The sequence below is a fragment of the Triturus cristatus genome, chromosome 10, assembly GCF_964204655.1.
Source record: "Triturus cristatus chromosome 10, aTriCri1.1, whole genome shotgun sequence".
Lineage (NCBI taxonomy): Eukaryota > Metazoa > Chordata > Amphibia > Caudata > Salamandridae > Triturus > Triturus cristatus.
Window position 1 is genome coordinate 553639645 of NC_140593.1, and position 19732 is coordinate 553659376.

The following is a 19732-nucleotide window of genomic DNA, read 5'->3' on the forward strand; positions in this document are numbered from 1 at the left end:
ATGGGGCAGCAAGCTAACTGTTCAGAGAAGGTGGGTATTAGGAACTTTGTTTTAAAATGTGTCTGTGCGAACTACTTAAAATATGAACAAGTATGCAGCATAATCTCCCTTTTATTCAGGAAGAAGAGGACGTTTGTGACTGTGACTCTGGGCTCACTTGGCAGAAACACCGCCTGACCCTCCACCCCCATCGCAAAATGTAATGCCCATGAAAAGGGTAGGTGGACGCAGTGTTATATAGAACATAGTCCTGAGAGCACGATTGAAAATGAAAACTAGATATAGTATATGGTATAAACTATGCACCAAAAAGTGTGATATAAGATGGACCGGGGCGTGAAATATAATATGCAATACATTGTGCGCAATGACAGATTCATTGGAGAGCGCGAGATAGCACAGGCACTGGCACGTGCTATGCGATGTGCGCCTTGGAGTGTAATATGCACAGGGCAGTGTTGTGTAACCTAACTAGTCTCTAAAGTTGTAATATAAAATATGTGCTGGGGAGTGTAACGTTGCATATGCACTGTGACAAAGATATGAATCCCAGATTGTAATATGTATGGCATAGCGCTGTGCGTTATAACATAGGCATCGAGGAAGGCACGTTAGATGGGAAAATATAACCTGTGCGAAGGCAAGTGTGGCATGACCTATTCACGGGGTGGTGTTACAGTGCACATGGGCTAGAGTGTCATAGCATACGCACAAGCTGGTGGAATACAACACAGAGGTGTGTGGCACTCGCCGGGCACTGGTGGGTGTAACACAGCATTGGGCTCAGCCAGGAGCACGCTATGACTCAAGTGAGGTTTGTCTCCTTTCCAGGGTAAAATAAAAAGTTTTACACATCCAGCGGTGGATGCGTGTTTTATTAACCGTGAGGGGGGTTTCTTGCATAATTTGGTTGAATTTTTGTCGAATCCCCTTTGAATGGCTTGGTGTGCGTGTGTATTAAATGTGCTCGTCAATAGCTACCCATATTTGTATAAATAAACGACAAGGGTGTCTACTTGGAGAGTACCCACCGGCGGGGGCGCCGGGATTAGGCACGGTAGGGCGTCAGACACGTCAGAGCTTCACTAGCGGTGTAAATACATTCCATGTGGATTCATTCTATGCATAGTCGCCTTTTAATTAATATCACGCAAATAGTCATGGTGATGGGTACATACGGTTTGTCCAGCATGTCCTAGGTGTTTCTATAAATATATATTTTTTAAAATAATAAAAAACAAAGTCCGGCCCCGGGGGTTGGGGTCCCCGGGGCAGATTAAGGCCTCGGGAGGGCCCAAATTAATTTTTTTCAACAACAAATATTAGGGTGCAGGTCCTGGGGGATGGGGTCCCCAGGTCCAATAAATTAGAAAAAGGGGGGGCCAAACAGCCCTCCTTCTTAAAAAAAAATAAATAAATAAATAAGACCGGCATCGCGCCGGAGGCCACGCCCCCTCCTTGCAGCACTCTGCAAACGCGCCCCCTGGCCAGTTGTAAGTTGGGGAATTAATTCCCCTTCAATACTGAGGGTCAACTAGCCCAACCGGTATCTCCAGTATGCGCCAGGGAGCTGCGTTGCAGACAGGTGTTCTGATGCCACGCCCCTTTTTACACCTCTATGCAACGCAGCTCTGTGGCGCTTACTGGAGGTACCTAGTGGGATAGTTTGACCCTAGGGACCCTTAGGATTCAAGGGGACTTAATCTCTCAATTTACAACGGCCACAGGGCGCGTTTACACAGTGATTAAGGGAGGGGACGGGGTCTGAGGTGACGTGTGCAAACACGCCCTGTGGCGCGTTTTAAGAGGTAGTTTTAATCCCCTGCCCTATTATATACTAGGGGCTTACAGAGGAGGTCATGCTAATCACACGGGGACCCCAACGCATAGTGTTCCCTAGTGTATGTAGGTGGTTTCACTGTATTCTGAGTGTCTTTTAACAAAGCACTGGCTCTAGGACTGGTTAGTCAGACTCAGTTACCACCAGTATCCGTCTGAAAAAGTTGAGGGTACAGGATGATTTTGCAACAAGGCTTCTTTCTGCTCTTCTGTTTGTTCTTTCTGCACGTTATCCTTCTTCCTGCACGTTTCTTAGTCTTTGAGGACTTCTGTTGCTTCTTTCTGCATTTCGTTTTTTTCTTTCTGTGTTTTTTCTTCTTTCTTCACATGTCCTATCTCTGTTGGCATAGTTAGAAATTAGCATTTAAAAAACCTTAGAAATTCACTGAAAAAACCATAGGTTTCAGGGGCGTTATAGTTAGCTGGACTTTTCACTCGTACAAAACCATTGAAATTCCCCCGTTATAGTTAGTTCAGCTAACTATAACTCACGCGCCCGCAATGCACTGCTGATGTCATATATTACATCACTCATGATGTGGTCAGTGACATCACTGATATCTCAAATGACATCACTCCTGACATCACTGATGACATCATCCTTGTGATAGAGTGGCAGACCTCCTCTCCCCCTAATATAACCTTTGATACACACATTCAAAAATAGAAACTAAAATTTTCAAAACAATGGACATACCAATACCAGTTACAACAACCTATTCAGTAATTCTAAGATCCACATACACATCCACTCATTCACCAACAGTCTTATACAGTCACTCATACATGTACTCATTCATCATATGTACTCATACACCTATACATCCTGTTACACAATGCCACTCATCCATAGTTACTCACACACAGTCACTCATGCTAATAAAGAATCAAACATCCATTTACTTGCATATACAGTTATACACACACCACCACACTTATTTCTACAGAAACTTACACATACTTAGTCTTTTAAACAATCACTTATAGAAACACATACTTTTTGATACAGGAACTCTTCCAATCTCTCACTCTCACATATGCTCACTTATATACACCAATAGTCACATATACTAGTTTAAAACATATGTAGTTACTCATAAAGACACTATTGAGACAGTATCACTCACTAACACACCCATGCACACACTCATCCACCCATACAGTCCTGCACACATGCTGTCTTCAACACATACAGTGAGTCACTCATTCATGCACCTATGCACTATGTAATACCCCCCACCGAACCATACAGACACTCGTACTGATACTCAAAAAACCAACTAATAACCTATATAGACACTCATGTAGCTACTCACCAACCCATGCAGCCACTTATACACAAAGTGAGAGACTGATACAGATATTTACACATTTAAACATTACTCACTAAGCCATGTATTCACTAAGATACACTTAATCAGTCAGTTATACAATCAATTTTTCAAAAACAAATCATCCATTTAGACACTTATATACCCATTTATTCTTCCATCGACGTTGAGATACACATATATAAAACATATTTAATTTTCAGAAAAACACACCACACATAAACTGGATGATGTCATCAGTGATGTCATTTGAGATGTCATCAGTGATGTCATGAGTGATGTACTATGTGACGTCATCAGCAGTGCATTGCGGGCGCGCGAGTTATAGTTAGCTGAACTAACTATAACAGGGGAATTTCAATGGTTTTGTACGAGTGAAAAGTCCAGCTAACTATAATGCCCCTGAAACCTATGGTTTTTTTCAGAGTGTATGTATATATGTATGTGTATATTCACTTACAAAACCATAGGTTTCACACATGTTATAGTTAGCTGGACATTTCACTTGTAAAAAACCATTGAAATTCCCCCGTTATAGTTAGTTCAGCTAACTATAACTCGCGCGCCCGCAATCCACTGCTCACGACGTCACATATTACATCACTCATGACCTGGTCAGTGGCATCACTCATGACATCATCCTTGTGATAGAGTGGCGGTCGCGCGAGTTCTAGTTATCTGAATTAACTATAACGGGGAATTTCAATGGTTTTTTACGAGTGAAATGTCCAGCTAACTAGAACGTGTGTGAAACCTATGGTTTTTTAAGTGAATTTGTAAGGTTTTTTTAAATGCTAAGTTATGTATGTATTATATTTTTTATATATTTATTTTACAATCCACTACTTTTGTTTATAGTTATAGATTGACTGTATCCTGTAATATGGAATGGCTTGTTTAAAATTTATTATTTTTTTTAAAAGGTTTTACACGGTGCGTGCACCCCGCGATTTTTTGACAAACAAAAAAAGTTTTTTTCATCCTTCGGGGTCCTTCAGGGACCCCCTGACAAAGGCTAGGGGGTCAGGAACTCTCTACCCTGCCCCCTTTTCACGTTCTCCACCTTTCTTTTTCACTGTCACACAACCAAAACTCAGAAAATGGCGGCCGTCACTTCCTGATTTCGACCGATTCGAACGATGACGGACATGCAACCACCAATCAGAATTACGCTCGCGCACGTTAGGGTGCGCGCACGGTGCGCGCTTATAGATATTTATGTGCTTTTAACTGCAATTTTCTCAGGAACTACTGAACAGATGGACACCATATATACAAAAGGCACATACCTGACCTGAGGACTACCTCTCTGCCAAATTTCAAGTAATTCTGTTCAGCCGTTCGGGCTGTACCTTCGACTAAAGGTCCTATGTATATATGTATGTGTATATTCACTTACAAAACCATAGGTTTCACACATGTTATAGTTAGCTGGACATTTCACTCGTAAAAAACCAATGAAATTCCCCCGTTATAGTTAGTTCAGATAACTATAACTCGCGCGACCGCCACTCTATCACAAGGATGATGTCATGAGTGATGCCACTGACCAGGTCATGAGTGATGTAATATAACTATAACGGTGGAATTTCATTGGTTTTTTACGAGTGAAATGTCCAGCTAACTATAACATGTGTGAAACCTATGGTTTTTTAAGTGAATATGTGTGTGTATATATATATATATATATATGTGTGTGTGTATATATATATATATATATATATATATATATATGTGTGTGTGTATATGTGTGTGTTACTTACCTGTAACTACAGTTATCCAGTATTGCTATCTTTCATAGATTCACATGCACCCACCCTCCTCCCCGGCTAGTCAGTTCTCTATATCTGGGATACTTACTTCTCACTTGTGCTAGGAAAATCTGAGGAGAACTGCCTCTGCTGGGAAGGTTCTAGAGGGTGCTAGCAGCTGATTGGCTGGGACCAAGCTGTGGTTCTTTTTACTATGATGTAGATAGGCTACTAAGACTTAGGCCTTTTCTTTTAGCCTACTACTATTTACTCTTAGCACTACTTTTTTATTTACCGTGGGACTCCCGCCTCAGCGACGGGGAATGGTTCAGGCATGTGAATCTATGAAAGATACCAATACTGGATAACTGTAGTTACAGGTAAGTAACTTGTTTTCTTCTGTACTATTAAGACCTGGCACTACAGCTAACTTCTGTCACCCATTGGTATACCTACTACATCAAATGTTCAGTATAGTGCAGGAGAGGAAGGCTATAAGGAGGAACCTTCCTGATCTACATTCTCCCTGCTTCTAAAGGGCAAGCATGCTAGAAAATCAACATTACACAAAGGTTTTGTGACCTTAATCCCTTAGTGACTTATCTGAAGGTCTTTGTTGGATTCTCCAGTAGCGGTGACCTATCTATTGTGTTCCCGATCGTTGAAATACCCTTCTCCAAGCTGTTTTTCTTATGGAAAACTGTCCTTCGGTCGAGTAGTTGAGGGACTGTGCCTCTCCTCAAAATCTCCTTATGAATTTATTGGTCTATTACACCACATCGGTGTGGTCCGTATTACTGAGTAATGAGCACAGCTGCACTCCGCCTATATATTAATGATAAAAACTGCCATCTCTGAAGGGCTCTTGTTCCTACTTTTGTTTTTTATATTTACTTTGGATCATTGATATTAAGACAACAAAGGGGAAAAAATGTTGCATACACAAAGGCATACATTATTCTTTGCATTTCTAAAGCTCATGGCTACCCAAAGAGCCTACCAGCACTAACAAATCCTTCCAATATCCGTATCCTCAGTCTAGCTGCTTCATGAACCATAGCTCATCTTTAGTCTTAACTCTAAAAGCAGGGAGTTCCATAATTTAGGAACCAGGTGAGCCAAAGATCTTTCTCCACTTCATTATTTGTTTTAATCTTGGAAACTGCTAATAAACATGAAGCAGAGGAACGTAATGTTCTGTGGGGAAGTGGGGACAAACTTGGTATAGTAATATCTGTGGGCCCTAATTATGTAGAACCCAATGGGCCACGTGAAAAGCCTTGAACTGTATCCTCTTGGAAACAGACAGCCAGTAGAAAGAGGCTGATTCAACAGAAACAGAAGTATGCTTGGGTAACTTCAGGAATATCCGAGCTGCTGCATTTTGTAGCACTTGAAGTCTTTTTATGACATACTATGGGCTTCCAAGGTAAAGCGAGTTACCCTAGACCAATCTCTAACGCCAATGCCTGTACCACCACTACTCTCTGCGCAGAAGAAGGTAACAATTCCAGCACTTTACTGAGTGTCCGCACCAGACCAAAGCTTCTAGCTTCCTAGAGTATCACCAGGATAAGCTTAACAGTCCATAGCCCCAAACCGTTTACAGCTGATTTTGGGGTAGGATGGGTGTAAGCTAGATAATCTGAGTGTCATTTGTATGAGACACTGTCTAGAATCGGTGTGAATTCACTATCTGTCAGATGACAGACATGCAAAGAAGGACTTAATGAGGAGCCATGGGGCACTTTGCATTTTTGAGGTTGTGTCTGAGCAGAAAGGTTCCTTGTAGACCTGGACACTTCTTTCATCAAGTAAAGAGGCAAACCATTTTAAGACTAGGCTGGTCTCTCCAGCCTTCTTTTGTCTGTTTAAGACTGGATGTGTGTAGGGGGGCGTGGCCGGGCAAGATGGCCGAACAGACGTAATCCGTCTCGGCTCCCGGTCCGGGCTTGTGATCCAGACACCTAAAAGCCACTTACCGTAACCGTGGCTGTCGCTGCACCCATCCCCTGACAGCTCCGGGAGTGGGGAGAACTCACGATCTGCATGCGTACTGTCCTCTAAGAGCCATACTCAGACCATGCCAGAATAGGCCTCGGGGCTCCCCCAAAATGGCGGCCGCAGTCTCATGAAACGGAGAAGCCTTCACAATCACTACGGTGGACTCGAGACTGGGCCGGGACTGAGACCTCACTGCAGCTCCTCCAAAGCAAGCCCTGGTGACCAGTGGGGATGCAGTATATATGCGGTGAGGAGACGGGCGCTGAGGCAGTCATGCTGCGAGACACACTGTTACTCTTCGCGCCGCTGGCGAATGCGAGGGAGGAGTAGGATCGGAGGCTGTGGGCCGCACGAAGCGCCACAGAAGCAAGGCATTGAGGGCTGGTGATGTTTGCTTGCTCCAATGCCTCCCGAGCACGGATTGCCTGACCCTAAGAGGACTGCTCTGCCTATTTCAGGCAGCGCAGAATGAGTCCCAACCACCGCCGCCTGCTCCCGGTTTGCATCGGCCGCCTCAGTGAAAAGAGGAGGACGGGGGACACCTCTTAGCCACCTAACACTGTGACTGGGGGCGAGACTTCAGACGGTGGACACCGCTGCGGAACAGTGTGGACCCTTGCACTCGCGAAGGGGCCCGGCCGTCCTAAGGAAGGACTTGACCATCACGCCCTCCACAAACACACCGCACGCCACCAGCCTGCTAATAAACCCAGAGCCATAGATCTCCCTACCACCTTGGTGAGAGCCCCCACCAGTAATGTGACCAGAGCGTACCTGTGAATTAGGAGGCCGCCAGCGTTCCCAGACCGTGGGAATCTTGGGCTCGCAGGCAGCGATCACCGACTGGAGAGTTGCAGTGTGATTCATAACAAACACGCTTGTGGCCGTTTTCTGCGAACGCCCAGCGCCTACGGGGAACCCGGTGCAGATTTCTATTGGTACCTCCTAACTGCATGCAAGGGTAGAGTACAATACAGACTGAGCACTAAGCGTCCCCCCTCCCCCCCTGCTACGCCGATAGAGGTCAAGCCATGCCTTCTTCTATGCCGCCAAAGAAGACGTTGACCAGAGCTTCGAACAAAGTCTCCAACTTTTTCTCACCAGCAGATAAGCGCCTATCATCGGATCGTGACAAGGGAGCAGGTGCTGTGGCGCTTACCAAGGAATATCTTATGGCCTCCTTGCGCGATTTTAAAACAGAACTGCGGAGGGACCTGAGCCAAGATATTGAGACCTCCATCGACCAGCTGAAATCTGATCTCAACGCACGGATGGCTAATCTTAAACAAGATGTGAACTCAGTGGGCACCAGAGTGGTGGATCTAGAAACCCAATCTAAAGAAATGGACAAACGCACCACCGAGCTGCAGGAACATGTGCTTATCCTCCAAGACCAGCTACGCCAAACTCCACTGAAAGCTGAGGACCTTGAAAATAGAGCACGAAGGGAGAACCTACGAATTCGGAACCTGGAGGAGGCGGCAGAAAGACCAGATCTTGAGGCATTCCTGGAGGGCTTGTTCGCAGAGGTTGTTAGCCCACAGACACTCAAGATCAAGGTAGATAGAGTACACAGAGTAGGGGGCCCACTGACTGGCAAGCGGAAGCGGACAAGAGATGTCCTCGCAAAATTCCACTCCTATAAAGTGAAAGAAGCAGTCCTTCTGGCAGCTCGGAAAAAAGGTGCTATATCCTTCCAAGGACATTGCTGCACCATTTACCTCTCTCACTAAACGTGAACAGCCCAGCAGCATGACGCGCTGAGCTCCTCTCCCAAGACTTTCCAAATATGAACTAGAAGTAACTTTAACTAAACTTATTGGCAGAAAATCATTAAGCGCAATTTATACAGCTGACCCTGCCTTTCAAGTTTACACACACGTGATATTCTCACGCTCGTACCTTCAGCGAATTAATCTGGGTGAACTCTTCTACCATCAGCTGTTTTCTGAAGCCCTCAATTGCTCTTCCTTGCGCTACGAATAATTGCATCAATTCAGCTTGCTCACCCGTTATGTCCTGATGATGATCTCGAACAGTTGAGATCGAAACGCCGTTGACCCTTTACAACAAAACTCTTCCTATTCTATAAAGTTGCTTGAGGAGTTTTACACTATTGTTGTCAATGCGATGCCGTTATTTTAAACTTCACCATCACTCTGCACGTCACGCCTCTTTCACTTATTGTGTGAGCACCTGAATGCTATTGTTGTGGAAATAAATGTTACACATGAACGGACTTCTGTCCCTATGTACATTATTAATTTTGTTGCGCCTTTAAAATCTTCAACTCTCTAACCATAAGTGCTCTCCTTAGGATCACTTTATTATTGGACCTTTTGGCCACACCCGAACCATTGTTTTTTTACCGCATATTTCACCCCAGGTTCACGTATTGGGGTACCCATGTTATTCTTAAAACTTGCACCATTTACCAAGACTTGGCACCTGCGACCCTAGCATGGAGACCAGTTCCGACCTATCACATCCAAACTACGCGACAACAAAATTAGATATCGATAGACCTACCCATTTGGTTTGAGTTTCGAATATCATAATAAGCAGTGACATATTGTAGACCTAAGGGAGGGCCTAGACCTGCTGGGTATCGCTACAGGGGAGTCTGAGTCCTCACAAACCACTGCCCAAGGAGCAGGGGGGAGTTACTCCCCCAGGGCGCAATGGACTTCAAGCCCACAAGGACACCACAAATTAGGCAAACAGGAGGTGCAAATATGTTCCATTTACACCCTGAACTATTGACTGCCGAGGGCCAACTTCGCCTAGCCAAGTGCTACATATGAGACTAGGATAAGAGTGCAGGCCCCGAGAATGGGAGATGACTGGCCACACTACTTTTGGGACCACATGGCCCGGTGAGCTGGGCACCCACCAATTTGGAGAGGAGACACACTGACTACAGTTTCGAACAAGGCAGACAATAGCCCATAATTCCTTTGGGGGGGGAGGAGGGTGTTACGCTTTCTATGGCAGTACGGCCGGAAGCCCTGCTATAGAGGCACCTGCGCTCAGAACGCTTCTACCCCCATTAAGGTCTGGACAGGTAGAGTTGGCTTCACTGCCTGGTTACACAGGTAAGGTGATCAATATTCTTCAGAGTGTCCGGAGTGGGCGCGGTCAGGGACCTTGGTCATACGGTCCCCCCCATCAAGTCTACCTGGGTTGCTTAACCCATTGTCGGAAGAATATCACTACTCCGACACTTGATGATGTTAATGTTGTGTTTTTGTTTTTTAAGTTTGTTGGGTTGGGGAGGGTTTGGGGGAACTGGTGGAGGCTTTTTAAAGATCTGCTCCAAAGCTATGTCTTGCTCGGATAGCATTCCACACAACAGCTCTATCTAGGTAACACACTCTGCAGGGCCTCATATACGGGTGTCACGGGACCAACACAGGATCATGAGAGAGCGGGGAGGTTCAACACTGGACAGATGATACTCACCATAGGCTCCTGGAATGTAAAGGGTCTCAATTCGCCTCAAAAACAACAAAAGGTATGGAAATACCTTACAGACCACCATCTTGACATAGTGGGCCTCCAGGAGACTCACTTAGCTTGAGCGGAGGAAACCTGCTTCAGTCATAAACAATATCCACTGATCTATAGGGCCTCCTAACTCGGTAAACACCGGGGGATTGCGATTCTTTTCCATGCCTCTACCAAATTTCAACCAACCAACACTTGCTCAGACAAGGAGGGAAGATGGTTAATGGTGAAGGGCAACCTGACCGGTAAGCTCTGCACGTTCATTGCGATCTATGCACCTAACTCAGGATAGGCAGCCTTTTTACATACGCTAATGGGGAAAATACAGGACTTTGCAGAGGGGTTAACCATCTTCTTGTTGGATTTCAATCTGACATGGCAGGCGGATCTCGACAGCACCCACCATCACAGATTGGAATAAAGCTCTTTCTCCACAGAGATTAAACAGTAAATTCAGGATATGGGCCTTTGGGACGCCTGGTGCACTCTTTACCCCCAGACACGAGATTATACTTTCTACTCCCATGTACATCACACGTATTCTAGGCTCGATTACATTTTTATTAGCCAAAACTTAATGGGAACTCTCCGAGGCCAGGATCTTCCCACTTTCCGTGTCTGACCACTGCCTGATCTCGATTTGTCTGACGTGGAGTAAAATCGCGTCCACCACTCCCAAATGGTACTTCCCAGCCTCACTCACGAGGGATAGGGTGCTCTGTACTGAATTGAGGGACACGATCACAGATTTGTTCGTTAGGAATTCACCCACAGATACCTCGGTGTTCACCAACTGGGACGCTTTCAAAGCGGTCATTAGAGGTAAATGTATAGCACTCCACTCCAATCTGAACAAACAGCGAACCAAAGAGAATAGAACTGGAGGCTGAATTGGCATTGGCAGTAACGGAACACAAACTAACCCTACTAGAGAATGTTTAAAACACACTGACGAGGGAAACAGAGCTATTTACAACAGGGCGGAACACACACTCCTCAAACTACATCTTTCCTATTCCTAGGGGAATAAGATTGGTAAACACTTACCTAGACAATTGAAGGAAAAGCGGGAACGGGAATACGTAGGAGGAATACAGGACGGGCAGGGAGGGCTGACTCATAAAGACACGGAAAAGGCGGAGATCTTCGGCTCCTTCTACAGGACCCTATACACAGGGGAACCGTGAGACATGGATGGGCAAGATAGCTACATTCAGACACTACAGTTTCCTCGGGTCTTGCAGGAGTGGAACGACAAACTCACAGCCCCCAAAACATCAGAAGAGGTACTCTGTCATCAAATCTTTAAAACCACACAAAGCTCCAGGACCCAACGGGTTTACGGCCCAATTCTTCAAAACCTTTGCCCCGGATCTCATACCCCACCGTGCACACCTTTTTAATACAATGGCAGCGGATGGGGAAGTCACTCCCTCAATGGCGGAGGCAGTGATCAGTTATTCCCAAACAGGGGAAGAACCCACAGATGTGTGCTTCATACCGTCCCATCGCACTCTTAAATCTAGATGCAAAACTTTACTCCGCTATTCTAGCGGCCCGGTTAAATAATCTAATGCCGGACCTAATCCACCTTGATCAATCTGGATTTATTAAAGGCCGTCCGACTCATGACAACATGAGACGTATAATCCACCTTATCGAGAAGGCCAACAAGCAGAAGATACCGGCAGTGCTGGTTGCGCTAGATGCCGAAGGCATTTGACAAGGTGGATTGGGTATTCCTTTTTAACACTCGAGCATTTCGGGTTCGCTGATATATTCATTCACCTGATTAGAGCCAACTATGTCCAACCTCGCTCTAGAGTACAGGTGAATGGAATCTTGTCCACTCCCTTTTCCCTGACCAGGGGCACTCATCAAGGGTGCCCGTTGTCTCCCCTACTATTCGCCCTTAGCATCGAACCGCTCCGGAGATCAAGGGAATTCCCTTTAGTGGTACCACACATAAAATTTTGCTCTTTGCTGACGATGTGCTACTGTCCCTTACTGAACCAGCCACATCGCTCCCCGTGCTTCAAACTGAACTCACCAGGTTCGAGGCAGTGGCGGGTTATAAGGTCAACATGGAAACATTTTATATATTTAACCCCACAATTCCAGAGGACGAAGCCAGAGCGCTACAAGCACACACCTTGCTACAGTGGACCTTGCGTTCTCTCCAATATTTGGGAGTTCAATTGACGCCATGAGTGGATGGGCTGTATAAGACTAATTTTCCACCCTCCCTCTTGCTGCTCCAGGCAGATCTCGTGCGCTGGAAACCGCTCTTTATATCATGGCTTGGCCGTATACATGCAGTGAAAATGATAGTGCTCCCTAATCTCCTGTATCTTTCAGGCACTACCCATTGAACTTGACACAGATGTTAACTCTAAGGTCCGATCCCTGATACTAAAGTTTATATGGCAGGGTGGACCTGCACACTTTTCCTTATTTTTACGGAGATTGAGGTCCGCGGGGGGAGTAGGCCTACCAGACTTTGGACTCTATTATAAAGCTGCTCAGCTGCGGGTGGTGACAGAATGGGCCAAGAGTCGGAGAAACACTGGCTCCATATGGACAGAGCTATTGCAGGGAGGACGATCTGGGATCTCGTATGGAGACCCGAGAATGCCTACATTAGCACACCTACCCGGACCACCTTGAGAGTATGGGACTCAATATCGGGTAACGACCAATGTTCCACATTTCCATCACTGTATATGCCTCTCCACTTTAACCCGGCCTTTCCTGCAGCCCTTAGTGAGGGCCCCTTTGATCCCTGGAGGGAGGGTGGGTGTTGGGCACTGACGCATCTATTCCATAACTCTGATATCCTTACTTTTGACTACTGCAGGAGGGATTACGGATAGGAGCCTACTGAACATTTTCACTACCTTCATTTGAAACACTGGGCCCTCACACCCCATATTCATGACGCAGCCACACGTCCGCTCACAAAGTTTGAATTATATGTCCAGAATGTAGATTCTATGAAAGGAGTGATCTCATTTCTGTACAATTACCTACTCTCCTCTATGCACTCTCCGAGACCTCGCTATATGACAATGTGGGAAGACATTCTACAACAGGATTTTCAAGACACGGAGTGGACTGGGCTATGGTCAGACATCACAAAATTCAATTATTCTATAGAGCTACGGGAAGCCCAACTTAAAACAATGATGGATTGGTACCTATACCCCGCTAAGCTCAAAAATCATATTCCCCAACACATCAGATGCATGCTGGAGGGAATGTGGGCTATTGGGGGATTTTTAACACATTTGGTGGGACTGCCCTGTTATACGACCATTTTGGAAGGAAATTCTCGCACAAATCAAAGATATGCTACCCTATCCCCGCCTACCATGGACGAGATCCTGCTGGGCCTCCGTGACCCTTCCCTCATACATCAAACTAAGGCAGATAAGGCCATTATGTGGACCTGCATTGGGGCAGCGAAGGTAGCGATAGCGGCAGCCTGGAAGGAGGCTCCTCTATTTCATTATGGCACTCCAGGCTCTGGAAGTTATGTCTTGAAAGGATGACAGATATTTTCCGAGATGATTATAAAAACTTTGAGTATAGATGGGGTCCGCTGGTTGCCTTCCTTACAAGAGGTTTACCGATGGCAGTTTGACCTCCCTCCATCAGAGATGTACATATGCTGTACTTGTTATTATAGGGTTATTTTTTGCGAAACAGGCTGGGATATCTGCCTATGATCATACATCAATCCTGGACTCTCCATACTGCTATACTTTGTAAACTTATCTCGATGGAAAAAAATGCTAATAAAGTTTGAAATAAGACTTAATGTGATACAGTATCAAAAGATGCGCTGAGATCCAATAATATCACTGCAGCAAACCCACATTGGTCAAGAAATTTTCTCAGCTCTTCCAGAACAGCTAAAAGTGCTGTGTTCATGCCACATCCTGGACGGAAACCTATTTGAGTGAAATGAAGTACCTTAAGTTTTTTTCAAGAATTACTGTCACATTTTTCCTACACTTTGCTTATACCCCCATATAGTGTTCTGCTAATGCTGGGGCCAACTTATGTTTCTTTAACCGGTCTCACAACAGTGTGTTACCAGGAAAACGGCAACACACTGCTTTGAAGAGACAAACATATATAGTAATACGGGTCTTTGAGTCTTTTTTGTGTGTTCCCCAACCATATGGCATTGATTGAGATTTAATGTTAGAAGTGTATTTGTAAGGTGCACTATCACTAGCGACTGTATCTTGGTGTTGAGCAGGTGTGTATGCACACCTAGCCCTGCCTGTGGTAGTTGGTTCATTGAAAAGCCAGGTCTTCAGCTTCTTGTGGAATTAGAGAGGAAGTTCCGTTGTGGAATGGGAGATCGTTCCACACTTTAGTTGTGATACAAGAGAATAACCATCCTGATCTTGTTCTATGTACGAGTTGAATGTGTGTGTGAGGAGTTTGAAATGAGCGAATTTGTGTCTTCGGAGACAGTGGAGCTCCCTGAGATGTGGTGTGATGCATGTTCTGTGTGGTAGGTTGAGGAGGAGTCTTGCTGTCGAGTTCTGGATGGTTTGTTGTCTTCTAGTGAGTTGCTGGTGATCCTGGCATACAAGGTGTTCCTGTAGTCAACTTACTGATGACTAGGGCGTGAGTGACAGTCCTCGTGTTGCTTGTGAGCCATTTGAAGATCGTCCTCTCTATCTTCAGGGTGTGTAAGCAGGATGCAGTGACTGCTTTGACATAGGCAGTCATGTTAAGTTTGCTCTCCTGGAATAATCAAAGGTTTCTGGTGTGGGTCAGAGTTTGGCTGGCCACCAGTTGAAGTCCCTTTATGAGGTGTTTTTTCTGAAGATCACTACACCTGTCTTGTGTGAGTTGAGCTTGAGACAGTTGGTTTTCATCCAGTTAGCGACTTCGGTCATGCATGTGGTGAACTTGTTTCTTGTGGTGTTGGGTCTTATCCGAGAGGAAAAGCATGAGTTGTCAGCGTAGGAGAGGATGTTGTGTGTGTGAGTGTGTGTGGCTGACATTGTTCGGAGGTTTCATGTATGCGTTGAAGAGGTTGGGGCTGAGTGAATAACGTTGAGGCATTCCACAGAAGACGTTGACGGCTTCTGAGGAGTAAGGTGCCAGGCATGTGTTTTATCGGTTAAGAAAGCAGATACAGCAGAGAACGGGTCCATGGATGTCAGTCTCATGCAGGCGAGTGTTGAGCTTTGGATGTGAGACTGTCAAATGCTGCTGAGAGGTCCAGGAAAATGAGAGCTGCAGTGTCACCTGTCAAGATCATGCAGATGTCCTCTGTGATGATTAGTGCCATTTCTGTACTGTGGTTGGGCCTAAAGCTGTGTGAGCTGGTGACTGCTGAGGTGTCTGTTGGTTAGTTTCTCGAAGATGCTCATTTTGGAGAAGTTGTTACAGGAAGAAACGTGTCCTTCAATCCAAGCTTAATTTGACATACAAAAATAGAGGGATATCTTGCAAAGGCGTTCAGCTGTTATGTTGTGTACATTGTCAAGATTTTCATAGGATTTACGTGGAGTTAATAGGCACTAACATATCCCATTTGTTCTTCTGGAGAATGTAGTTACTGCACACTTTAAGGTTAAAATTGGTTACATGCCATTAATGCAAGCTTTTATATAAATATGCATTGTCTTTGTTAATGCTTCAGGATTTCTTGATGTTTCTGGAATTGCACTGCCTGAACTGACCAGTACGTCAAACCCCCTTGAATTGAATGCTTCCTCACCATTAAACCTATCGTCTGGTCACTTGCAAGGGTTTGAAAATTTGAAGATCAATGGTGATGCGTCACTAGGTAAGTGTGCAGAGGGGTTTGTTACTTGCTTTGCTGGCAGTCAGAACTTTAAGGGGCTAAGACTTAGAAAATGAACTTAAAACGGTTTGGTAGGTGTGGACATTATCAATTGTGACACGTGATTGATTTTTGGTTTCTTCACTTCCACAATCGTTAACATTTTACATTATCAGACAGTGTTCTGAAAGAGATTTACTTTTGTACCAACAACTAAATGTCTAACAGATTTAGGTCGGGATTCTCAGATTGTTATGCCCATAATGTAATGTTATGTTGCAGTAATGTTGACCTGGGGTATTTTCTTTCACTAGGTAACCGGCAATCCTGCATCCACTCAAGTTTAAGGATATTAAGGTTATTTATGAATGGCGAATAGTGCAGCATTTGAGAATGGTCTGGATAGCTAGTTTGCATAGCAAGCCTTATGTGTACATTTTGTACCTAGTCCTAAAATTAGATTTTTGAATCCATTAAATTCTTAATTTGCTTGGCAGCAGGGTTCTACACCAGGGATATTATATTTCCTGGAGACTCAACATTTTTTTAATTTTTTTATTTCAGTAACGTTTTAGCAGCCTTCTAGGGTAAATGGAGGAATTGGAAATGGTGGGTGAGAACTCAAAATAAATTAAAGGGTTGGTGGCATACATTTGACTTGCTCCCCTAAAGGTAATCGATATGGGCCAGTGGCTGAGAGGTGCAAATGGAGAATTTTCCAGTATTGGATCCATGGTCGAGTCTCATGCTTCTCCAGTATTGGATCTTTCATAAATTCACATGCTTGAATCATTCACCGTTGTCAAAGTGTGAGTCCCACTGTATAACTAAAAAAGCAGTGTAATGTTAAACTTGGCTTGGAAAGGCTATTAAACCTTCACTTTAGTAACATCCCTATCATTTAAAGGAAACCAAACTCCAACCAATGAGGTTGCAGCATTATCTACAACACTCCCCTAAAAGGCTTCGGTCTCTCAGATTTTCTACCGCACTTCGTGTGTGGGAAGTCTGCCCTGAGCTCTGCTTAGTTCAACTTACTTATCTAATGAATTTCAAAAAGAGATTGTTATACTTTGTATTATCAGCCAACATCTGCTGAACAAATCCGACTGTCTACAATGTCAGATCTGGCTAAAAAGGTCTTTTCGGACTGGAACCTGTGGGAAGAAGAGGCTGCATTCTGAAGACCAACACAAAGACTGCATATACTGTTTCTACCCATCTGACAAGGTAATGGATTGCTAACTCTGCCGTACTTTCTTCAAAAACCTCAAAGGATAAGCCCGAAGAAATGGATACAAATATGGAGCAAATGGAACGATTACGGAGGAAATAGATGTACTCCACCCAACTTGCCAACAGATGAATCTCAGGACGAATTACATTCGTAAAAGAAAGATTGCCTTAATCAAGAAAGATAATACCTGTAATGTCTGACTCAAGTTCCACTACATAATCAATGTCATTTAAAACTGTATTAAGTGCTATCTGTATTGTTTTGTGGTATTATAAAAAAACAAAACCTTAAAGGATAGGGGGGTGATTGGATTATCTTTGGCTTTTAGTTTTGGAAGCGATAGTAACACTTTCTGGGGACGATAGTGAGGACTCTTCCTCATCTTCCAACAGGGTACAAAAAAGGGGAGAGTACCGAAGTTGTCACATTATGAGCCTCCCAAAAAGTCTAAAAAGAAAATAGACTTTGCATGGGTCGTATAAGGTGAAAAGTCCCTGGGATAAACCCTCTCAAAGGTAGGATGCATGATATCTCCTCAGAGAAACAAGAAAGATCTAAATCCGAACCACCCATACCATCCCCTCAGGTTTCTCACAAATTCAAAAGACCATAGACTAGCGCACAATCGATGAAGAAATAGCCTACTATGCTGTCAGCATTGACCAACATGACAGTGACAATGGTGATCATCAGTTCACCGACAACCAGTCAAAGGCGACAATACCATCAATGATCAAGTTAGTCTCTGCCCTGTCGGCGGCAACACTCTCGACTATGAAACAAGTACCATCTATGGTGCGGATAAGGCAATCGTCTACATCTCCGACGAAGGACAAACTAAAAAGTGGTGAAAACTGCTTCTTTAATGCCATAGCACACATCTTACTTGAGTATCCCCCTCATCTAGTCCTCTCCTAGATGAGGATGAGCGATGACGAAGATCCATTTGATGGGGCACATAGTGAATTGGAGCTGCACATCAAGTACCAGCAGGATGAAGAGGAAGGAGACAAATACTATGGCCATGGGTGTTCTCGTCCTCAACAAGAGACACTGCATTACACAGATCAATTCCAGTCATTTCTGCAATAATCCTCTTTCCAGCAAGACGTGATGTGTACCTAAAGCACTAGTGTCCGACTTACGACTGATGCTCAGACTACTACAAACGATTCCCAACAAAATCAGCATGACTTAAGCAGGTTTCAGTGCCCCTTGAAACCCCACAAATAAAGCCTTCCGCTCCACAAACGCCACATAATATTCCAAGAGCCATTTCTCAAAGGCATACAACACAATAAAAAATTAACCAAGTGGATGATTGTATGGCTTCAGATGAAGGAAGGGGAAGCGAGAGCTGAACCTACTGAGTGGAATATTTTTTTCTGGCTCAATCTCTAGTACCACAACCTGCAGACTCTCCACCTGAGAATATAGGAGGATTTCATAATGTCCTATAAAGAGTGGCAAAGAGTTGACCTTCTTTAGACTACAAAACAGACTGTTTCATGTACATCTTCAAATAAACATCTTGCAGCCCCATAAGAGCTATTCCTGTTGTGAATTGTTTATGGTAGCAAGGTATGAAAACGATAAAGTATCCGCAACAGCAAAGGCAGTCTTGCCACGTTTAGGTAAAAAATATAAAGCTCCTGAAAATTCTCAAGCTTGCCTAATTGAACACCCAAAGCATAACTCCGTTGTAACTCAAGCGGCCCAGCCCCATTAAAAAAAAAAAAAAAATCAGCACCAATATTCGCACCACCTGTTAAAGAGGGAAGGCCGTTTGACATAATTGCAAAGTTTTTCCTGTGTCAACATGGACGGTGCGAGCTGCTAATTCTCTGGCAGTACTCATACACTATGTCCGACAGATGTGGTAAAACAAGGCACCATAACTAGATTACGTCAAGTAAGAGGCCAAGAAGATCTTACAAGGAGAGTGAGCCTCCTCGGAAATAATTGGCTGCATGATGGAAATTGCTTCTACAGGCTTTAGACGGCTTGCATGAGCAGCAGTCCTTTGGAGGTAGGGGTGGTTGAAGGACACATCTTTCAGACCTGCAGTGCAACCAAAATTTTAGTCCTACCATATGATGGTGAAGCTCGCTTCGTGAAGCATATTGGCAAGGCTTTACAATCCACAAAAACGGATAGAGGAAAGTCTTTTTGAACTCTTCGATATATAAAACTTCCTTTTCATGGAGCATGAGGATAATTTGCTTATAGACTACGTTTCCAGCAATAC

The 19732-nt window shown here is 44.4% G+C and overlaps 1 protein-coding gene across 2 annotated transcripts in view; it reads left to right on the plus strand.

Moving 5' to 3' along the window:
• The window catches only part of LOC146789709 (Golgi reassembly-stacking protein 1-like), a 380315-nt gene that overhangs the window by 334479 nt on the left and 26104 nt on the right, over positions 1 to 19732 (plus strand). For both annotated transcript variants that reach the window (XM_085632043.1, XM_085632044.1), the window contains one exon: positions 16104 to 16250. In XM_085632043.1, the coding sequence (XP_085488169.1) occupies positions 16104 to 16250 (147 nt within the window). The remainder of the gene's footprint in view (positions 1 to 16103; positions 16251 to 19732) is intronic.